Here is an 18,802-nt window from a genome sequence, read left to right as displayed (position 1 = left end):
ATAGAAATTAATTTAATATACTTCCTGTACTCATGCCTGTCTATTTACAAGCTTAGTATGCTGTCAAATTCAACACTCATAGGTAACACCAACTGTTACTTGCTTCATGTTGAATTCATGGACGAGCAAACAGAACGCTTTTTAAAGCCAATCCCATTGTTTGGAGACTCGTAGCTTTTTAACACTATTGAAAATAACTAATGACTACAGTATATGCCTGCAAAGGATTCCAAAAGGTTCCTGTGAAAATGGCGCCTTCTGCGCCGCTACAAGAGGTTGTTCTTGCCTCTTACCAAAAGTTAGGATTTTCAGATTGGAATCGCCTGGAACTACTGCATAATGATAAAAAACTGGATCCTTCACTTCAAATGCGACATTCTGGACTTTTGCAAGGGTCAAAGTTAACAGTGAAGGAGACACAAAAACCATTGAACGCGTCACATGGATCCTCTACAGCAGCGGGCAGACAACTCAAAGTTGCTCTTCAAATGCCTGGATTTCCGAGAGTTGTGGATCAAATATCGTCACAGGATACTTTGTTCCATCTGTTGGATCGACATTCTTTCCTTTCAAATATAGACCACGTCCTAATCAATGGGCGAGCTTATGGTGCAAACGAGTTCTCGCAACCATTGTCATTCTTTGGCTTGCATGAAGGTAGTGTTCTAATTCGTCTAATCCCCAAGTCAAACAAACCTGCTGTAGACACTAAAAATCACGACACAATGTTAACAACATCGCCCAGTCCTAAGGTAGATACCAAGCCATCAGTTTCACCTGAAAACACCGATTCTCCGCAAAGTTTGGAACATGTTCAAGATATTCCCGATGTAGCTGATTCAGCACCAGATATTCCTCTAGATACAGAAACCTACGAAGCTAAACCTTCCAATGTTGTCTCATCACCTAATTACGAACCCTCGAATTTGGGAAATGAGGAAACTGTGCCTGAAACTCAAATGGAGGCAAGTGCACCTGCTACTGATATTCAAAGTTCAAGTCTGCAGATGCCGTCACAAACAGCTGATGTTAAAAAATCAAAACAGTTCAATAACAAAAATATTCTGGGATCTATGATGAGTAAACTGAAAACAGGAAAGCAAAAGGAAAAGGAGCAGAACGGATATGATTTGGAGCCCAGTAAAAGCCAGTTGGAACTTTACCAAAGTATTCTTCGTAAAAGAGCGAGTCAACCTTCTCGGACCATTAGCTCAAATATCCCAAAATCTCCCCCTTCCACGGCGACTGTAAAATTTGACTTTGGTGATGGCAAGCCCCTTTTCCATGAATTTTCTAAGGAAGAGAAGATTCATGACCTTCATGATTTTGTCGCATCTCACTTGCCTAATGGATTCCCTAGTTCATTTTCACTCACATTTAGTAACTACGAGCCTTTGCCTACTTCCGGACGTGTCGTCGAATACATAGGACGTGCAATCGTCCGTGTTCATCCAAAATGACCATAATGTTTATATGATGCATAGACGAGATGTTTTTGTTTTATGTTTGTAGTCAGCACAATGACTGTAATGGATACGGTTTTAATATTATCTTTGAGTTTTGGAATACATAAAACCTGGTAAACTTATTCAAATGAATGCTTCTACATTAAAATGAGAAATTGAATAATTGAAAACAAGAAAGCCTATCTATGCTGCGAGATTGCAACCGGTATTCAAACTTGAAATAGTGCGTAAAAAGCATTCACAGACTTAATCTTGGAATAAATGACCCTATTCGATAAATTTGGATAATTTCTGGGCGTCCAAACAGTCATAATCGACAAGCAAAGAGTTTTGAAGGTTTCCTTCAGCGTCACGATAATATCTTCCTAAAGTGGGAACAGCACTTATACCAAATTTCTTGCGATATAAATTATCCGGAGTCTTCCATTGAGGCATATTACCGACATAAACATGGACCAGGTTTAATGTTTTCGAACTATTAAAGATATTGTTGAACGCGGGTAAAGCAGCACGTACAGTAGGACACCAGGGTTGTTTAGTACGAGGATCAATTGAGGCAAGGTATGCGACAAACAAAGTTTCCCCTTTGGTAACCTTACCCAAGGTGGCTTCTAAAGATTCTTTCAAGGGAAGCAACATTGCCGGAAATAAATGAAAATCAATCTAAAAAGAAAAAGAAAGATCTTACAAATACTTTAGAATTGAAAAAGTTCTAGGAAAACGAGGCTTTAATATGGAAAAGGTTAGAGTGCAGTGTTGGAATTGAATTCGGCAATATCTTTATATGATGAGATTCAGGAATTGACAAGAGGAACAAAAAAGGCCATTGACCCAGTGAACATGAACATCAAAGCTTCTTCAATATCATGATATTTATGATCCATAAAATAAAAAACAAAATGTCTTAAAAAACATCTACCTAACCAAGTCGAACAAGTACTGGTTTGCTTCTTGGGAAAGAAAAAAAAAAAACCCTTGCTTTCGGGGATTGTGCAAATTAATGAACTGAAATGTCTCTATACTACAACGCTACGAACCGTTTCAAAATGATGAGGGCTAATCAGACATGATGATGATTCTGTCTCCAATACGGCTAGCGTTTCAAATTGTTCAAGTGGATTTCTTTAGTACGAAAGTTGTTACAGATCCTTTTTAACTTTATTCCCATTTTATGTTTACAGCCTTGACTTCGCTTATGAATTGCTAATTTATCCTTTTTTTGTTCAGAATTGAAACGTAATTGCTCTTCCAATGGATACTCCTTGCTGAGGCGTTCAGAAGAACCAGTCTATAAGAGCCTTATACAAACTATCAGTTTAAAATTACGAACCATTTATAAAACTATCTCAATGCTTTTCTGACCTATATGCAATATACTTTTATACCAAACTATTGGAATATGCCTAGGATTCTTCTAGGATAACGATGCTACCTTATAGCACATAATGCGGAATAGCAATCTTCACACAAGGGATCGTTCAAGTTTTTTCATGTAGGGTAGGGGTAAAGACAGTCACAGTTTGTTTCGAAGCCGACATTTCCAGTTGCTGCTGATCCTGTAACTACCACACTGCACAATGGCTGGCGTTTCTGTCAAGGATGTGGACGCTCAAAAGTTTGTTAATGCCTATGCTGCTTTTTTGAAGCGCTCCGGTATGTAATGTTTTGATAAGTAATAAAAGAGTTGAGCGATGTTAGCGGAAACGTTGATCCTGTAAAAGTGGGCAAATGTTTCTGCTTCCATAATCATCTAACTTTTTTACTTTTTCTATCACTTTACGTGTGTTGTGAGAAATTTACTAATATACATAGGTAAAATGGCTACTCCTCAATGGATTGACATTGTCAAGACTGGTACCCATAAGGAATTAGCTCCTTATGACCCTGACTGGTACTTCGTTCGTGCTGCTGCCATTGCTCGCCATATCTACCTCCGCAAGCAAGTCGGTGTTGGCCGTCTTTGCAAGGTCTATGGTGGTGCTGTCAACCGTGGCATGCGTCCCTCTCACCACCGTGACGGCTCCGGCAGTGTTCAACGCAAGGTTATCCAAAGCTTAGAAAAGATTGGTGTTCTTGAAAAGTCTGACAACGGTGGCCGCCGTATCTCTCAACAAGGTCAACGTGACTTGGACCGTATTGCCTTCTCTCTTTTAGAAGAAGAGAGTGAGTAAATGCAGACATAGCCATAATCTAAATGTTCCAATCTGTGTTTAAAATATACTGTATAAATAGGTATGAGCCTTTGTAAAGTTCTCTTGTATTTTATGCTCATTGTATTAGTAAAATTGGTAGTGTTCTAAGTGTATACTTGTTTCTATGCATCTTTTAATAAAAGCTTCAAGTACTGTGAAATATTTGAGAAATGTCATTGAACAAACATGCAAAGTTAATAATTAGCCCGACACAAAAGCATGTTTCACTGAACACCGTCGTAAATAACTTTATAAAATTGTTGCAAATTTAACAAACTATCTAATTTTCATACCATAATAATCCTTAAATTAATAATAATTGACATAAAGAGCTATAAAGATCAGCTCTTTCATTACCTTAGCAATCCTCATTATGAACATAAATTATATCTCTTAGTGCTATAATTCCAAGCACTTACTGAGCAACCTGAGTAGCTTTGGAAACAAATTCACTGGTCGAAACAGTATTTGATGGTTCAAAATCATTCGAATCGCTCGAAACCGATTCTTTCGGCAGCTCAACCGGTAGTGCAGAGTAAGCAGCTTCCGAGGTTGGCATGTCACTATTAATAGAAAACTCGGAACAGAACTGCTCAACCTCTTTTTCATCCACTTCCACAGGCAAGATAGAATAGACTTGCTCTTCGCCATTTCTGTGTTTAGCAGAACCAGTAGGATAACCATCTTGCTGTTTCACAGTAGAGTCACCAGAAACTTTCGAAAACACCTTCTTTTGTTCTTTTTCATCATATTCGATTGGTAAAATGGAATAAACATTTTCTGGTTCCTCTTTTCCTTGTGATTCAACGGAATGTGTGGGAAAAGCCTTTCCTTGCTCCTCCTCGTCATACTGAATAGGCAAAATTGAATAAACATTCTCTTCGTCCTTCCTAGTATCCTTAAGAGATAAAGTGGGCACATTTTCTTCAACAATAGATTGATGAAGAGTATCGTCTTCCGACATTCTGATGGGCGAACCCATTGGTATATTAATCTGGGGACCATTATGACTTCGTTCTTCTTTTGCAAGTACCTTTTTTACATATAGATTTTTTTCGTCGGCTGTTGGAGAAGGAACGCCGGTAACAGCCTCATGCAATTCATAAGAAGCAGTGCCTAAAGGAACATCATCACAATGCGCATGCTCAGCGTTTACTTCAATAATCTTTTGATTTTGATCAGCTAAAATATGTTCCATTTCAGGGATTTCGGTGCCCATATTAGAATTAATTTTCAACTTATGAGAATTTTTAATTGCTGTTAAGCGACTAATCGTGTCAGACGCAATACTTCCGATTCTAGATAGGTATTGGCGCTTTCTTTGTTCCATTAAAGAGCTTTGCTTTTCATTGATACCCTTCACCGAGGAATTCATAAAATGATGCACTTTATCTAATAAAGGTATTAATTCTCTTACTTTCTCATCATTGACATGAACGTTTCCATTGCAAGCAGCTACTGCGACTTGGAAGGAGGAATGTGTTTGATTGCGGATAAAAGCAGCACCAGATTCCACACGGTCAAGAATATCTTTTTGAAGTTTTCCGGCAAGGTTACGCAACTCGACAGCTCGCTCATGAGTGTCCAAAATCGATTTTTTTACACCTGCCAATAATTCAGCAACCGCATCATCATAGCCAAGCGTTTGAGCACGGAATACTAAATTTCCAAGTGAGTTTTCAATCGCCAAAACTCGAAGGTTAGATAATTCCTCAAAAGACTTTAATTCTTTGGAAAAGTAATCGTTTGTATTATGAAAAGATTCCTTCCATCCCTCTTCAATTTTGCTACCAAAATCACTTTCAATAGCATCGAATTCTTGGCTAAGATGAGCTAGAGTATTGCTGATACAGCTTCTTTGATCGTATCCAGGGGCAACCGTTTTACCTGATGAAGCAGTATCATCAGGATATGAAGGAGTCATAGTCTGTTCGGCGACAACTGTGCCGACAGGATCCACAGTCGTAGAAACAAGGGGAGTAGAGGACATAGAATTTGACAAGTCACTGTAAATTTTAGCTGTTGTAGCAGAAGCAAATTTTTCGGATTTTTCATGCAAGACACTTTCATATATATGTTGTAGTTGAGAACGTATGTGCATGTTCCAGAAAGAATTTATATGATAAGACAAAGCATTAACCATCTGCCAAAAGGTAGAATTCAAGTACGGCAAAATTACATAGCGGAATTCCATATAGCCATCAATGCTCTTTTTGCGAACAATCGGCTTGTAATGTTGATAGTTGGGGACAATTTGATTGACCCAAAGCTCGTAAAGCCTTTCAGATATCCACTTTGCGTATATTTGAAGTTGAGCAATGAACTTTTCAGTCGCAGGAACTACTATTTCCGTATATGTAGTAAAAGCTTTCGTTTTCACATCGTCACAAAGGTTATGGAGCATCTTATTGTTCTTCACGTTCAAAACAGATTCCCAAGTCTGTCTGCCATAATATTCGAGATGCTTGGGAATATCAAAGAAAGCAGAATTCTTCATTTTGTGATGAAAGCTTTCAACGTTGGGCTTGGTACGCGTATCATAGTAAGATTTCGCATCATCTCTAGCTTGTCTAGCAGCATCAAATAAAGGCGTGGCTTTAGCAAATTGTGAATGAACAGCGGTTCCCAATGGACGAACATGGTGATCGTATACGCTGTGCAGAAAACTCTCCTCTTTTTGTTTCGGAGCCTTACGAGCTAAAGCTCCATTATCTTCTATTATGACAGAAAACAAAAACGCAAGGAATAAAATCCTAAATAAGGGTCGGATAGAGCGTTCAATTCTCATATCGCCGATGGATTCCTATTTCCAATAAATACGTTGGCCTAAAACACTTGTTATGGAAATAAAAGAAAGTCAAACTAAAATTACAAAGAAAAAATAATACTTCTCTGCAATATTATCAAGTAGCAGACTTCTTTGCTACTGTTGAATAGTTTGCAGGGAGTAAGTGTAGTTGAGGTACGTTGACTTATGATATATACTAAAGAAAGTTTGAAATAGCTACCGAAGTCCATTACCTTACATTCATCAAATGCGTTTAGAGGAATTTAAAAAGATATATTTCTATGTAAAGATCTAAAAGGCTTGATAATTCTACATGTGGTAAGTGGGTATAATAATGACAATAACCAAGACAAGACAAACGTCTTCCCATTATGCATTTTGAAAACAAGATAAGGAAATGAAATAGATTTTAAAAACGGTATTAGGCTTCTCTAATAAAGCAAATAAATCACCAGAAATATTGTCGGAAATTCATTAAAAATGGTTTCGTGATTTAAAGAGTGTTTTTAGGAATTTCGTACAAGCTTATATACGTTTGGCAAAAGTCCAATCCATGCACCGTAGACAGTACCCATCAAGCCTCGAACAAACCGCCATGCCTTTTGAGAATCAGGAATAGGATAGTCAACAGCTGGTGGGATGCCGGTGTGAATAGACTTGAAGCGATCGCAAGCAACCGACTTGGAGTTACAAATTCCCTGGAGACCCTCATATCCAGCGAACCGTCCATAACCACTTTGCTTACATCCACCAAAAGGCATTTGAAGCAAATAGAACGCACCAAAATCATTTACGGCTACCATACCGCTTTCCAAATTTTCAACATAATATTGGCATATTTCTTTGTCTTTACCAAAAACAGAGGCACCTAAACCAAAGTTCGTGCCATTTGCAATCTCTAAGGCATGTTGTGGTGTCTTGGCTCGAAAAACCAGGGCAATAGGAGCGAAGCATTCTTCTTGAGCAATCTTCATTTCGTTCGTCACATCTACTAGTAAAGTCGGAAGAAAGTAGAAGCCATTGGGATATTTTGGATGGTGATATCGACTACCACCGCAAATTAAACGAGCACCTTGCTTTACGGCATCTTGGATTAATTCTTCGAGAAGATCAAAACGATTATTAGAAACCATTGCGCCCATATCCACGTCTTTCTGGGTATACATACCGAGCCGCATAGGAGCAATTCGATTGTATAACCTGGCAATAACGGCATCATAAATGGTATCCAAGGCAATAATTCTCTCTATGCCAATGCAATTCTGACCAGCACTTTGAAAAACACCACGCATGACGATAGGAAGTACTTCCTCTAAACGGTGATCATCGTTGAGAATACAAGGATCTTTACCGCCGAGCTCTAGACAAAGCGGGGTTAGCTGTTTAGCCGCAGATGCAGCGACCAGTTTGGCAACTGACTGAGAACCAATAAAGGTTATATGACGAAGTCCAGGATGGCTTGTCAAATAATCAGCTACTTTCGGGAGACAAGTGATACACTGAACTAACTCGGGGTTGTGGCCAAGAGACTTTAGCAATTGGCGAACTATCTCACAGTATTGGTGGGTAGACCAAGCAGTCAACTCACTTCCTTTGACAATCACAGCATTTCCCGCAAAAAGAGCGGAAATAATAGGACCAAGAGCATTATGCAGAGGATAATTCCAACTTACAAGAGCAGCTATGACACCAAGGGGCTCATATTGGACATAGCCATGCTTATAGGAAGTAAGGAGAGAAGTAGGGCGTTTCGAAGGACGAAGCGACTGCTCACCATTTTTTATGGTCCAGTTGATTTTCTCCAACGTAACCAAAATCTCACCAAATGCAGCATCAACAAGTGTTTTACCCGTGTCTTTGCAAGCAATTTCTGCATACTTATCTTGGTTTTTTAAGATATTTTTCTTCAATGCTTGCAAAAAGTCTTTTCTTTCCTGAAATGATGTTTTCTTCCAAGACTTTTGAGCCTCTTCTGCCAAGCGAATTGACTGATCAATATCGGCGGGTTGGTGAAGATCCACGTGTCCAAGCAAAGAACCGTCTCCAGGGCAATGACATGCAATAGTTTTTCCATTCATTTTTTTAATAGGCAAACTACAAAAGCGTACAATCAAATAAGAAAGCAAGAGAATAAAATCGCTTCAAGACAAATAGTGGGATTTAAACGAGCGTAAGGTATAAAAAATGAAGTTACAATTCGTCGCAACTAAAATATGCTGAAAGATCACAGACAGGAGAAAAGGACCAACAAACGGCGAAATGAATGTTACCAAAGGGAAACAAAACGCAAAAAGAGAAGACTAAAGAAGCCAAATTATATTTGTTTTTACAAAAAAATAAAAAACAATATACCGGTAGCAGATGCCCAGACAAAGGACAACACGGTGTTTTGAGGAAAGAGACCATAGTCAGCCGACCTTTTCACCCTGAATAAGAATACACAACGGGTTCGTAAAACCAACTAACAAAAAATAAAGTATGCGTTAAACAAAAGTATCGAGGGATAAGGAGGAAGAACGAGTTGACCGCCAAAAGGAAAAAACGAGTAAAAGAGGGTTTTCGTGGAAACCGACAAGATACAGATTCATTCATAAATTTCTTTTCACAAAGTATACGCGTTTCGTTTATGAACCAAGTTAATCCCACGATGTACCGTTACGTGGCCGGTAGTTGATGCCTCGACGACGCAAAGATTCAACAATGTCGTCGTTAAGAACGCCTTGGACGCGTGTCGCATAGATTCCAGGAGTAAAATTATCGATTCTTTGCCATCTAGCAACCCAGGATTCTGTAGGGACCATCATTGCCATAATGCCCTCAAAGACAGGAGAAGTAAACGTTTCAACATCATCAACACCGTCGTTTGGACAACCTTTGTTGGCGAAAACATTGTGAGGAAGTACAATTCCACAGATTAAGCATGCTCTAGAGCGAGAACGACTCAATTTATCCATCTTGGCGATATGGTTTCAGTCACTAAGATGTTGGTTATGGTCAAGAGGAAACAATGGTGAATGCTAAAGACTAGTACCGGCAAACAAATCGCCAGCAGAGAAAATTAACATTAAAAACGTGAATAGAAATTGAGATACAGTTAAAACTAAAATGAAAATGAAAAAAAATGCAGTATTTCTCGGATTTTGAAATTCCTCCTGCTAATGATAGCATCCAAATATTTTTTGGAAGTGGGATGAAAAAAAGCTTTTTTTATGGTTAAATAGAAGCATTTATCGTAACGTTCTTCTTCACGGCTTACAAGCGACCAGGCCAGGTCAGCATAGCATATATTTGCGTGTTTGAGTGCATGAAGCAACATTTTCGAAACGAAAGTCAGAACTCGCTTTATAATAATTATGCTTATAATAAAAATAGAAGGCACTTTACATGGGTTCCATTTCAGAACAGTTTTCTGGACATTTCAGTTGGATTGAAAAGTCCATATTCCCAAGAAGCGACGACTGAAAATTTGAACGAAAATTGGTCGTATAAAGATTTGTTTCTTTTTAAAACGCAATCATCTTTTTTGACCAAAAAAGGATGAGTCACTATTTACGATAAGTAGACAGTTGGATTCTCCTCCCTTCATTTGCAATAATCCTTCGGGTTTTCCGAGTACTAAGATGGATAATAAATACCAAAAGGATACTACAGCTTAAGGCAACTGAAAGGCCGATAGCTAGTCGCCTGTCTATGGGGTTGTAATCAAATGATGATTTTTCGTTTACAACTTGCATCCAATAAAAAGTTTTGGACAAAAGAACTTCGGGACCAATTTGAACTTTTGTATTTTCGCCGTTTTGTGGAGCGACAACGATACGAGCCGTCGTATTATCTTGATTATTCAACCATTTTTTATTGACCTTGACAAACCAAAAGGTCTGGTTCGATGGGATAATGTTGCTACTTGTTATTACAGTTTTATTATGATCAGAACGTTCAAGAGCCACTTCTAGAAATTCTTCTGCGGGTGGTTTCCATCGTACTGCATAAGTATAGCCAGCTGCCCATCGAGCTCCTAAAGATGAAAACGTTAGTATACGTTTCCTTGAAACGAATATAGAACAGAGCGCATGATAATAAAATTGCATTACCTGAGCCAGGTGTTAAGAATTCGACATCTGCCCGAACTATTGAAACGAAAGCCAAAAATACTGCAGAAAACAGACATAAAAAGAGAGTAGACTTCATGGTGATTTTGATTTAGTTTATATTTAATTAATCGAAGAGAAAACCCTACCAATCCATGAACAGAAAAGCCAATTCTTCTACTTTGTCTTTACTGGGGGATGGTAAAGAAGTGATCTATAGAGGGATCATAACATTCTAATACTTTCCCCATAATCACTCTTTGGTAAATGCCCTGCTAAAAGGATTACAAGTTTTAATAAAATTTATTAAACTAGAGGAAAAAAACTGCATCGTCTCTTCGTTAAATTATAAAATTCATTGTCTCTAAGAAAACCAACAATAGCTATGTGTACATCGAATGATTTCAGAGCAAACTAGATAGTTATTCCATTCCAATTCTTTAATTGTATTGAAGAATAAGAAGATTCGACCGCAAATTCAATGAAGAAGCTTTCTTGTTATTTTACAAAATTCAATTTCTTCAATCAGTAGAAGCTAAGTAGGTCAGTATTCAATCAAAGTTTAGTTTATAGATCCAATGAATCATCAAATATTTCATATTTAACTATTTTCTTGTTGTATTTCCCTAAGCGATACCAAAACCAAGATTATCCCCCTCCAAAAAAAAGGCATACAATTTGGGAACTTTTCAAGTTTGAAGTATAGTAAGAAAAGAAAAAAAAGAAAGCAAATAAGCCACTCGAAGAACTTTCTTTCCAGTAGATATGAATGTTTTCTGACCGAAAGGATTTACTGACCGACTGAACCCTGCGGTAGTAAATAAACAGACATGGTTTCATGAAATCCAATGTGGAAGAAGAGCAAAGACATATAAAGAGACAAGCAAGCAAGAATGAGGTTGATGTAGTAGATACATAGTCATAACTAGTTCAGAATTATCACTTCTTGCATGTTCATTTGGTTGAACATTAAACACCCTTATTTTTGACACTGCAGAAAAAGTCGTTGATGTATGTCCACTTTATTATTATAAATAAAAAAAGCAAAGGAATGATTTCAAAGATTTTGCGAGTACTTGCTTTTGGTTGTTCAAAAAGAAAGCAAGTATAAACAAACGTAGTCTTCATAATACAGACAGAATGCATCGATTTTCAGCAAAGATTTAAAAATTAATAACCAATTCAAGCGCATAGCCATTTAAAAATGCAGCATATAGTGTTTGCTTGGGTTAGGGAAAAGACCGACTCAAAAGTAAACAAACAAATGCATGTATAAAAAGAGAACCAAACCCAGCTTGTACACAGCAAAACACAGTTTAAAATTGAAAAGTTCAAGAAAAAAGAATGCTTTCTATGCTATTACCGTTTGGAAATACTGGCATTTACGCTAATGATGTGGACCGGGAAGACTTGCCTGAAATTGCAAAGCTTGTGCAAGCATTTCCAACCATTGAGGAGGATTACCATGTAGTAAAGCTCGTAGGAGCTGGTAGCTTTAGTAGCGTGTTCAAAGCTATTGATAGACACTATGATAGCTATGACAATTCGTATTGGATCACTTCACAAATCGAAAATCAAAACGGTCAAGAGAAGGGAAAGCACCAGCGACAGCAATTTGTCGCCATCAAAAGGGTGTATGCAACTGTTTTGCCATCTCGCATTCAAACGGAGCTGGAGATGCTTCATGAGCTTCGTGGCGGTGAATGTGTCCTCAATATGATTACCGCCGTCCGACACCAGGATCAAGTCTTGATTGTGCTTCCGTTTATTCAACATGCTGAATTCCGAGACTTTTACATGAAATATACACTGCCAGAGATTGCTACGTATCTACAGGACCTATTAAAGGGACTTGCGCATATAGCTTCTAAGGGAATTATCCATCGAGACATTAAGCCAGGCAATTTTGCATGGAACCCATATACCCAACGAGGAGTCATTCTTGACTTTGGACTTGCACAATGGCAGGTGGCTGACACGCCCTCCGAAAACTGTTGCATTGACAAACTGCGAAAACTGAAACAAGAGGGCAAATACTACGACTTTTTCCCTTTTGAAAAAACCATTGCGGATCCGAGCGATGGATACTTACTTCATGATCCTCGACCCACAAAGAGAGCTGATCGGGCAGGCACAAGAGGATTCAGGGCTCCGGAAGTGCTGTTTCGTTGTCAGTATCAGACATCCATTATTGACATTTGGTCAGTAGGAGTAATTCTTCTCTGTTTCCTTACTCGAAGATACCCTTTTTTTCGATGCGAGGATGACATTGATGCAATCGTTGAGCTGGCACATATCTTTGGAAGGAACCAAATGTCCAGATGTGCCTTGTTACATGGTAAGTAAAAAAGAAAAAGTTCTTTTCAATTCTAAATGTTCATCCTTTACTAATTCTGACTAGGTCAAATCTGGTCCGACAATCTCTCCACAGTACAGGATCAAAAGCACAACTGGCTAGATCTCATTGGTAGCATCACCAAAAGCGACGAAAACTCTTTACTGGACGTAAGTCCCGGATGCCAAGTCGCTCTTGTAATTGACTTACTTGACAAGTTGCTTGAGCTACAGCGTACGTTAATTTCAAGACTCTAAGTGAATACACAAGCTAACAAAATTCTTCTACTAGCATCCAAGCGACTTACCGCAGAAGCTGCTTTGGAACACGATTTTTTCAAAGTTGCAGATATGCCCAGAATGACATATCCCTAAGACAAACAGATAAACAAACAAACAAACTAGCAAGCAAGACCTGTCAAACAAGAGGAACAAGGGACCGAAGGGATATACTTCTCAGAAAACAGAATCAACCAGTCCCTTCAACTCGGGTTTCCTTAACACAGGTAGCGAAACTGAAACCCTGTATTAGTATTTTCTGCATTTTAACAAGAAGCATTAATTTCCATTCCACCAATTCTCATGTAAACAAAGCGACAATGTAAACAGACTTTCAGCGATCATCATTCACCATGTATAAGTGTTTCTTGAATTTTCTTTCTCTTTATTTACGCTTGACATCATCTCGTATCTCGGTAAATCATTTCAAAGTTTCTTCTTTTTATTCCTACGTACCTTCTTTCATTGTTAAATTTCCATGTGGTGTCATCCCTCGCTTCTAACATGAAGCCTAACACACGTAACCCAGTGACGTAAACGAAATTGTTTACGTATACCCCCCACGGATGGAATTATCGAAAGATGCTCTCAGCAAAGTATATAAAGGGCAATTCCTCCCGTCTTACAGCATCAATCAAGCATTCTCATTCAATAGTGATATCCTTATAAGGAAGTTACTACTATTACGAAGTGCTCACTCTTTTCTCGTACTTGAGACTTGTTTCTTATTTTCAGTTGTTTTTGAGACATATATTTCAATTATATCTGTGCAAACATGTCTAGTGGTCCAGCAAATCAAACTCGCGTTGTCTGCCAAACTGATATCGCTTCCTTCGTCGTCATTGGTGCAAGCGAAAATATTATTAAAAGTTGGCGCACCGACAAGACGATCCCTTTGACTGAGGTCGTTGATTCTTTCCAAGTTTTCACCTTGACCAAGGGCAGTGAAGGCGAACTCTTTAAGGCCTCGAAGCAACAACTTGAAAACGCCTTTGGTACTAGCAAGGACGTTGATGTTTGTGCCAAGATCCTTAGCGAAGGTAAAATTAGTCCCCACCGCCAACACACTGGCAACAAGGAAGTATAAGGAATGAAGAAAAAAGTCGAGAGTCGGTCGTTCGTTCTCTAAAAACCATGCGATTGTTATCATGATGATGGGTTGAGAACAGTATCATTCTCTAATACCCCTATATCTGACCATTGACTTAAATTCGTGGTCAACAAGAACGGAAGCAGTTGAATGCGTCGACTCCATCATCGTTTTATGGAATATGTCAAGAATAAGCTCTCGTTTTGCTTTGTTTTGATCTGTGTATATAAGTTCCAAAAACCTTGAGTTTAGTGACGAATTATGAATTTTTTTTATGAATAGAAATGAAAAAAGCCGTTTTGGTTTCAACTTTAATTCTTTGTTGTTGATGTCAAACAACAGACATAGTTGGTTAAATCATAGGAAAGAAATCAGTAGCAATTTACTTGTAAGGAACGGTTAAGGACGAACAGAAACCTTCCCTTCTTTCACGAAGGGGAAAAAAGCCTTCTGTATATAAACTTGTTTTGCACTTTGACGATTTTGATCTAGGTTAAATAGAAAATTCGTTTTCATTAGATTATTTAGTTATGCTTGCTATACCTTAAGAATAGCTTGCTGTACCAAATAGAACGTCATTTTAATGACTCTTTTCTCTTCATATCATAGCCTTACTACCTACCCTCTTCTGGCAAAAAAGCTATTGTAATTCAACATTTATATACCCTGTGAGAGGGTTGCACAGTCATGTTCATTGATTCCCTTCACATGTCGTCGTCTTCCATATGCTGATCCTTCAAAAAGTAATATTCCTTTAGGGACTTGACACTCTTATAGTCCTCTGTGTTAAGAAAATCAAAAGGTACAATGTCCCGAAAGTTTTGAAAAAATTCATAAAACAGGTTGAGCCATGAATAAACAACTTTAAGCTCTTTCCGGTTTAATGGTATTCTTTGCAATGAGGTATTTGAAGCGGGAGGAATCAAGATATCGCGTATTGTTTCCAAAATATTATACCATAATCGTGATAACAAACGGAATAGTGGCTGAGGCAACATGTTTACATAAATCCAATAAAAAATTTCATCCATCTCAGCAAGTAAACTTTGCTGTTCTCGTTCTACCGTGGCTTTCAAATCGGTGGTCTCCTCCGGACTCGGTTCCTCTGGCTCTCCCTCATCATTCAAGTAGCGAACAAACTTGAATAGTCCACTTCGGCCCATAAAGCTGCGAATGTATGAGACTAGCCCCGTAGTCATTGCATTCAACATCGTCTCTTCAGAAACCTTAAGGAAATCAATCATACTCGAACAATAATAGTTCGGGCTTTCACGTATTATGAGTAGTTGTATTGTGATTAAAACTTTCCCGCCTATATTCAAGTCCAACCACACTTCTTTTTCATGGTCTTTCTTAAAATTTTCCGGGTCAATATCCACGTTCGCATAACCATATATACTTTCTAAGCCAGTTTCATAATTTTTTTGAAAAAGGATCAGTTTATAAGACTTACGCCCGCTAATTTCAAGCTCATACGTTTCTTTCCAGGTGGGCAGAATTTTTTCCCGAATAGGACGAGTTCGCAAAGAACTTTTTGAACCGTTATCTTGAAGCAAAAAATAAAACTCAAAGGGAGCATTTTTAGGAACCATAATATGAGCCATTATGACAGAAATCACAAGTTTACCTCTTAATGAATCCACATGTTTATAAGACAAAGGCTTTTCCTCTATAATTTTATGATCCAGCCGCTGATTTAACACTACAATCCAGTCTTTCACCAAACGTACTGTATTGATCAGAGTCAAAGATTCCTCATACACTTCAAATGAACTCGGCTTCTCAAAATGTTTATGCAAGCTACTGGCTTTTTCTCGGAGTTTTTCCACTGGGATTCCCTCATAATGCTGATTCTTCAAAGGATTGTAGACATGGTCATCAGCCTTTGCGAAATACAAAATTTTGAGACAATTCACATACCGATGAACTAAATTTTCAATCAATTTTCCGATATGAACATAAAATTTGTACACATCCTCATCATTTGGCCAATCAATTTTCTGTAAAAAGTCAAAAGATTGTTGAAGTGGATCCAAAATGGTCTTTGACGACTCCGAGCAAAACCTTGCTTGTTGAGGAAGGAAAGATTCTTGTAATATAACCGGCACAACGCTCCTAATAGCCTTTTCCATAATTATAGTTAGATTTCGATAAACAAATCCAACACTATAACAGCGATAGAGCTGAGGATAATCCAGAGAGGAACTATTCATACTAGACACTATATCTCGAGATTGTTTGTAAAGAGAGTTAATTCGGTCAATAGTTGTTTCAGATATTTCAGAAAAAGGAACGCTGACATAATTATCCATTATAGTAGGTAGTTTTTCAAAATATAAACTGAGAGTAACTTGTGCAAAGACGTCCGCCACAGCAAGCTGGTTAAAGATTTTTGTTTTATAATTAGATTTTAGAGTTTCGTACGTAGCCTGCAGTTGCATACCAACAACTCGCAATCCTACCAAATCTGTTTCTAGTTCTCCTGTCATTTCTTGACTTAAAAGCTTAGCAAAGAATTCGGAATATTTCCCTCGCAAATTGAGAAAGAAATTTTTGTAATCATTATTCACATCTTCTTGATTAACATGAAACAGAGGGTTACAGAAAATGTAATCGTTCATAATATCTAAGATATGCCGTGACTCCTCGGAAGAACGAAGGCAAGAACCAAGGGTTTCTACTAATTGATGCAGCGCTTTACGGTGATAGTAACACAATAGCTCAGAAAATTGTTGAGAATCGGAGATAGTCCAAACAGAATAATCACAATCACGGACGAAACCAAAGGTTAGATGAAATATGTCTCGCATTTGAGAAAACTTTAAATTATCTTCTTCGACAAAGTTACGCAGAATGTCTAGAACAACACAACAGCAGGTTCCTGGATGAATGCGCCATACATTGACAAAACTTCGTATTATACTCCATAGAACATTCGCACCGAAGTCACCACCCTCATTGCGGCAATATTCAAAACAAAATCTAATAAGACGATAAAAATATATCATAGACTCGTCAGGGCGCAAGCCATAAACATTTGATTTTTGAATAAGGGCAAGAATACCCTTATCCTTATCCTTATCCGATAAGTGCTCTTCACCAAATAATCCACCTAAATCTGGATAATTATCAAAAACTCTGCTTGTTACATTTTCAGTATAAAAGCATTCTCTCTCAACATAAGCATCATACGCAAACTTGTTAGGAAAGTCCTCTACCTTTAGTCCAGCTCTCTCATTTATAGCACGATGTTTGGAAACCTGAATATCTGAGACAGCCGCTAAGGGAACATTCTCTGGTAGTAAATTTTCGACTTCCAAAATAAAAGCATCATAATTTGCAAAGTTGAAAACCCCGCACATAAATTTTATGTAACTAATAAGAGAAAAGTCACCTAGCAAAAAGAGATGCCTACTAAGAGTGCAGTTTTTTTCGTAAATAGGCCAACACTCAGCTAAATAACAAAGAAACCTATAAACAGAAGACTTTTCGGGTTCTTCTAATTCTTCATTTGCAAATTCTGCCAAAGTATAGAACAGCCACTGGGAAGACCGTATGAGAAATCTGACGGAGGTAAATTCAACGGAAAAATAATGGGAGGACATTATGCTAAATAAGTGCAGCACAAAATCGTCAAGGTTGTCATGACTTGCCAAAAACTGTAACTCTTCATCGGTCGATTGGGAGAGTCGACACAGAAAGGAGCTGATACCAACGCGAAAGAAAAGGTCATGTGTTGAATTACAAGATTGTGGTAGTTTTGCATAAGGGTGCTGACATAGTTTATTATAGATGTGATGAAAGTAAGATTGTGGAATTTTGATTGGGGGATTTTGTTCACGGCAATCAGACATTGCCAGGGTCAAGTTGTCTCGCACTTGTTCAAGCAATCCATGTTCTCTTTCCAACTGTTTAGTATTTCTTCGGCTGCGGATTGCAGAGAGCATAATAATGGCCTTTGCCGTCCATTGGTAAAACACAACGGGTTCAATGTGAACGTTTTGCATTTTCGAAAAAACGGAGTACTTTCTTGAAGAAAAAGGTACCAAATATTTCAAAAAAAGGTTGAATCGGTAAGAATTAAAACTGAGATCAATGTAGAGATTCTTTATTCTAAAACAGTATCATTGATTTTTCAAAATTAAACTCTTGAAACAAAGGCTTCAAAAACCAACAACAAGAGGAATTTTATAAATTAATTAGACAAATATAAATAATTTACAGATCGCATCACTAGAAATGGAATTAAAGGCTTCAACAGCCAGAAGAATCAATCTATGTTGGTAGCTTCCACAATGTACACAAGAAGGAGAGACTAGTCCAAATTGAGTTCCTTTTTATAAAAAACAATGCACATATATGGTAAATATTGGTTATTTCTGCTATTTTGAAGCTGATGCAAATTCCAAGGAAGGAGAGCTGGATACAAGTAGCATTTACGCAGTGCAACTACAGTAACAATGCTACCTACATATCCTTAGAATATTTACAAGGCGAAAGCAAATCCAAAAGTCATGCATGAAATGAGAAACCCAAGAGAACTATTCTACCAGCAAAATTTAAAT

The 18,802-nt window shown here is 37.9% G+C and overlaps 10 protein-coding genes across 10 annotated transcripts; 4 read left to right on the top strand and 6 right to left on the bottom strand.

Moving 5' to 3' along the window:
- Positions 1-200: 200 nt before the first annotated feature.
- On the top strand, positions 201-1,460 carry SPOG_03117 (UB Xdomain protein Ubx4; the record flags this gene model as incomplete). Its single annotated transcript, XM_013165776.1, has 1 exon — positions 201-1,460. One exon carries the CDS (start codon positions 201-203, stop codon positions 1,458-1,460), a length of 1,260 nt encoding a protein of 419 aa, XP_013021230.1.
- Positions 1,461-1,583: 123 nt separating this feature from the next.
- SPOG_03118 (DUF953 family protein) lies at positions 1,584-2,318 on the bottom strand. Its single transcript, XM_013165777.1, has one exon. The coding sequence runs from the start codon at positions 2,103-2,105 to the stop codon at positions 1,734-1,736; it is 372 nt and encodes a 123-aa protein (XP_013021231.1). The 5' UTR covers positions 2,106-2,318; the 3' UTR covers positions 1,584-1,733.
- Positions 2,319-3,006: 688 nt separating this feature from the next.
- Positions 3,007-3,721, top strand: SPOG_03119 (40S ribosomal protein S19). The gene is made up of 2 exons (XM_013165778.1): positions 3,007-3,119; positions 3,279-3,721. The coding sequence occupies exons 1-2, from the start codon at positions 3,044-3,046 to the stop codon at positions 3,635-3,637; spliced, it is 435 nt and encodes a 144-aa protein (XP_013021232.1). The 5' UTR covers positions 3,007-3,043; the 3' UTR covers positions 3,638-3,721.
- Positions 3,722-3,882: 161 nt separating this feature from the next.
- Positions 3,883-6,446, bottom strand: SPOG_03120 (uncharacterized protein; the record flags this gene model as incomplete). Its single annotated transcript, XM_013165779.1, has 2 exons — positions 3,883-3,934; positions 4,078-6,446. 2 exons carry the CDS (start codon positions 6,444-6,446, stop codon positions 3,883-3,885), a joined length of 2,421 nt encoding a protein of 806 aa, XP_013021233.1.
- A 506-nt stretch (positions 6,447-6,952) lies between these two features.
- On the bottom strand, positions 6,953-8,524 carry SPOG_03121 (aldehyde dehydrogenase; the record flags this gene model as incomplete). The annotated part of the gene is made up of 1 exon (XM_013165780.1): positions 6,953-8,524. The coding sequence occupies one exon, from the start codon at positions 8,522-8,524 to the stop codon at positions 6,953-6,955; it is 1,572 nt and encodes a 523-aa protein (XP_013021234.1).
- Positions 8,525-9,082: 558 nt separating this feature from the next.
- Positions 9,083-9,400, bottom strand: SPOG_03122 (transcription elongation factor complex subunit Spt4; the record flags this gene model as incomplete). Its single annotated transcript, XM_013165781.1, has 1 exon — positions 9,083-9,400. One exon carries the CDS (start codon positions 9,398-9,400, stop codon positions 9,083-9,085), a length of 318 nt encoding a protein of 105 aa, XP_013021235.1.
- Positions 9,401-9,516: 116 nt separating this feature from the next.
- On the bottom strand, positions 9,517-10,740 carry SPOG_03123 (uncharacterized protein). The gene is made up of 2 exons (XM_013165782.1): positions 10,538-10,740; positions 9,517-10,461 (listed from the first exon to the last, which is right to left on the bottom strand). Exons 1-2 carry the CDS (start codon positions 10,632-10,634, stop codon positions 9,992-9,994), a joined length of 567 nt encoding a protein of 188 aa, XP_013021236.1. The 5' UTR covers positions 10,635-10,740; the 3' UTR covers positions 9,517-9,991.
- Positions 10,741-10,851: 111 nt separating this feature from the next.
- On the bottom strand, positions 10,852-18,656 carry SPOG_03126 (C2 domain-containing protein Git1). The gene is made up of 2 exons (XM_013165785.1): positions 13,177-18,656; positions 10,852-13,096 (listed from the first exon to the last, which is right to left on the bottom strand). Exon 1 carries the CDS (start codon positions 18,242-18,244, stop codon positions 14,942-14,944), a length of 3,303 nt encoding a protein of 1,100 aa, XP_013021239.1. The 5' UTR covers positions 18,245-18,656; the 3' UTR covers positions 10,852-13,096; positions 13,177-14,941.
- SPOG_03124 (CDC7 protein kinase Spo4) lies at positions 11,879-13,486 on the top strand (the record flags this gene model as incomplete). The annotated part of the gene is made up of 3 exons (XM_013165783.1): positions 11,879-12,872; positions 12,936-13,103; positions 13,161-13,486. The coding sequence occupies 3 exons, from the start codon at positions 11,879-11,881 to the stop codon at positions 13,241-13,243; spliced, it is 1,245 nt and encodes a 414-aa protein (XP_013021237.1). The 3' UTR covers positions 13,244-13,486.
- On the top strand, positions 13,923-14,234 carry SPOG_03125 (SBDS family protein Rtc3; the record flags this gene model as incomplete). Its single annotated transcript, XM_013165784.1, has 1 exon — positions 13,923-14,234. One exon carries the CDS (start codon positions 13,923-13,925, stop codon positions 14,232-14,234), a length of 312 nt encoding a protein of 103 aa, XP_013021238.1.
- Positions 18,657-18,802: the final 146 nt, after the last annotated feature.

This window comes from Schizosaccharomyces cryophilus (assembly GCF_000004155.1).
Source record: "Schizosaccharomyces cryophilus OY26 unplaced genomic scaffold supercont4.1, whole genome shotgun sequence".
Classification (NCBI taxonomy): Eukaryota; Fungi; Ascomycota; class Schizosaccharomycetes; order Schizosaccharomycetales; family Schizosaccharomycetaceae; genus Schizosaccharomyces; species Schizosaccharomyces cryophilus.
The sequence above is the reverse complement of the archived record's forward strand: the minus strand, read 5'-3'. Positions and strand labels throughout refer to the sequence as shown.

Excerpts from the sequence above, each read along its gene's own strand:
- SPOG_03123 (XM_013165782.1), bottom strand. The coding sequence starts at position 10,634 with ATGAAGTCTACTCTCTTTTTATGTCTGTTTTCTGCAGTATTTTTGGCT. Across the intron at positions 10,462-10,537 it reads ATTCTTAACACCTGGCTCAG|GAGCTCGATGGGCAGCTGGC; the intron begins GTAATGCAATTT and ends TTTCATCTTTAG.
- SPOG_03119 (XM_013165778.1), top strand. The coding sequence starts at position 3,044 with ATGGCTGGCGTTTCTGTCAAGGATGTGGACGCTCAAAAGTTTGTTAAT. Across the intron at positions 3,120-3,278 it reads TGCTTTTTTGAAGCGCTCCG|GTAAAATGGCTACTCCTCAA; the intron begins GTATGTAATGTT and ends TAATATACATAG.
- SPOG_03126 (XM_013165785.1), bottom strand. The coding sequence starts at position 18,244 with ATGCAAAACGTTCACATTGAACCCGTTGTGTTTTACCAATGGACGGCA.
- SPOG_03118 (XM_013165777.1), bottom strand. The coding sequence starts at position 2,105 with ATGTTGCTTCCCTTGAAAGAATCTTTAGAAGCCACCTTGGGTAAGGTT.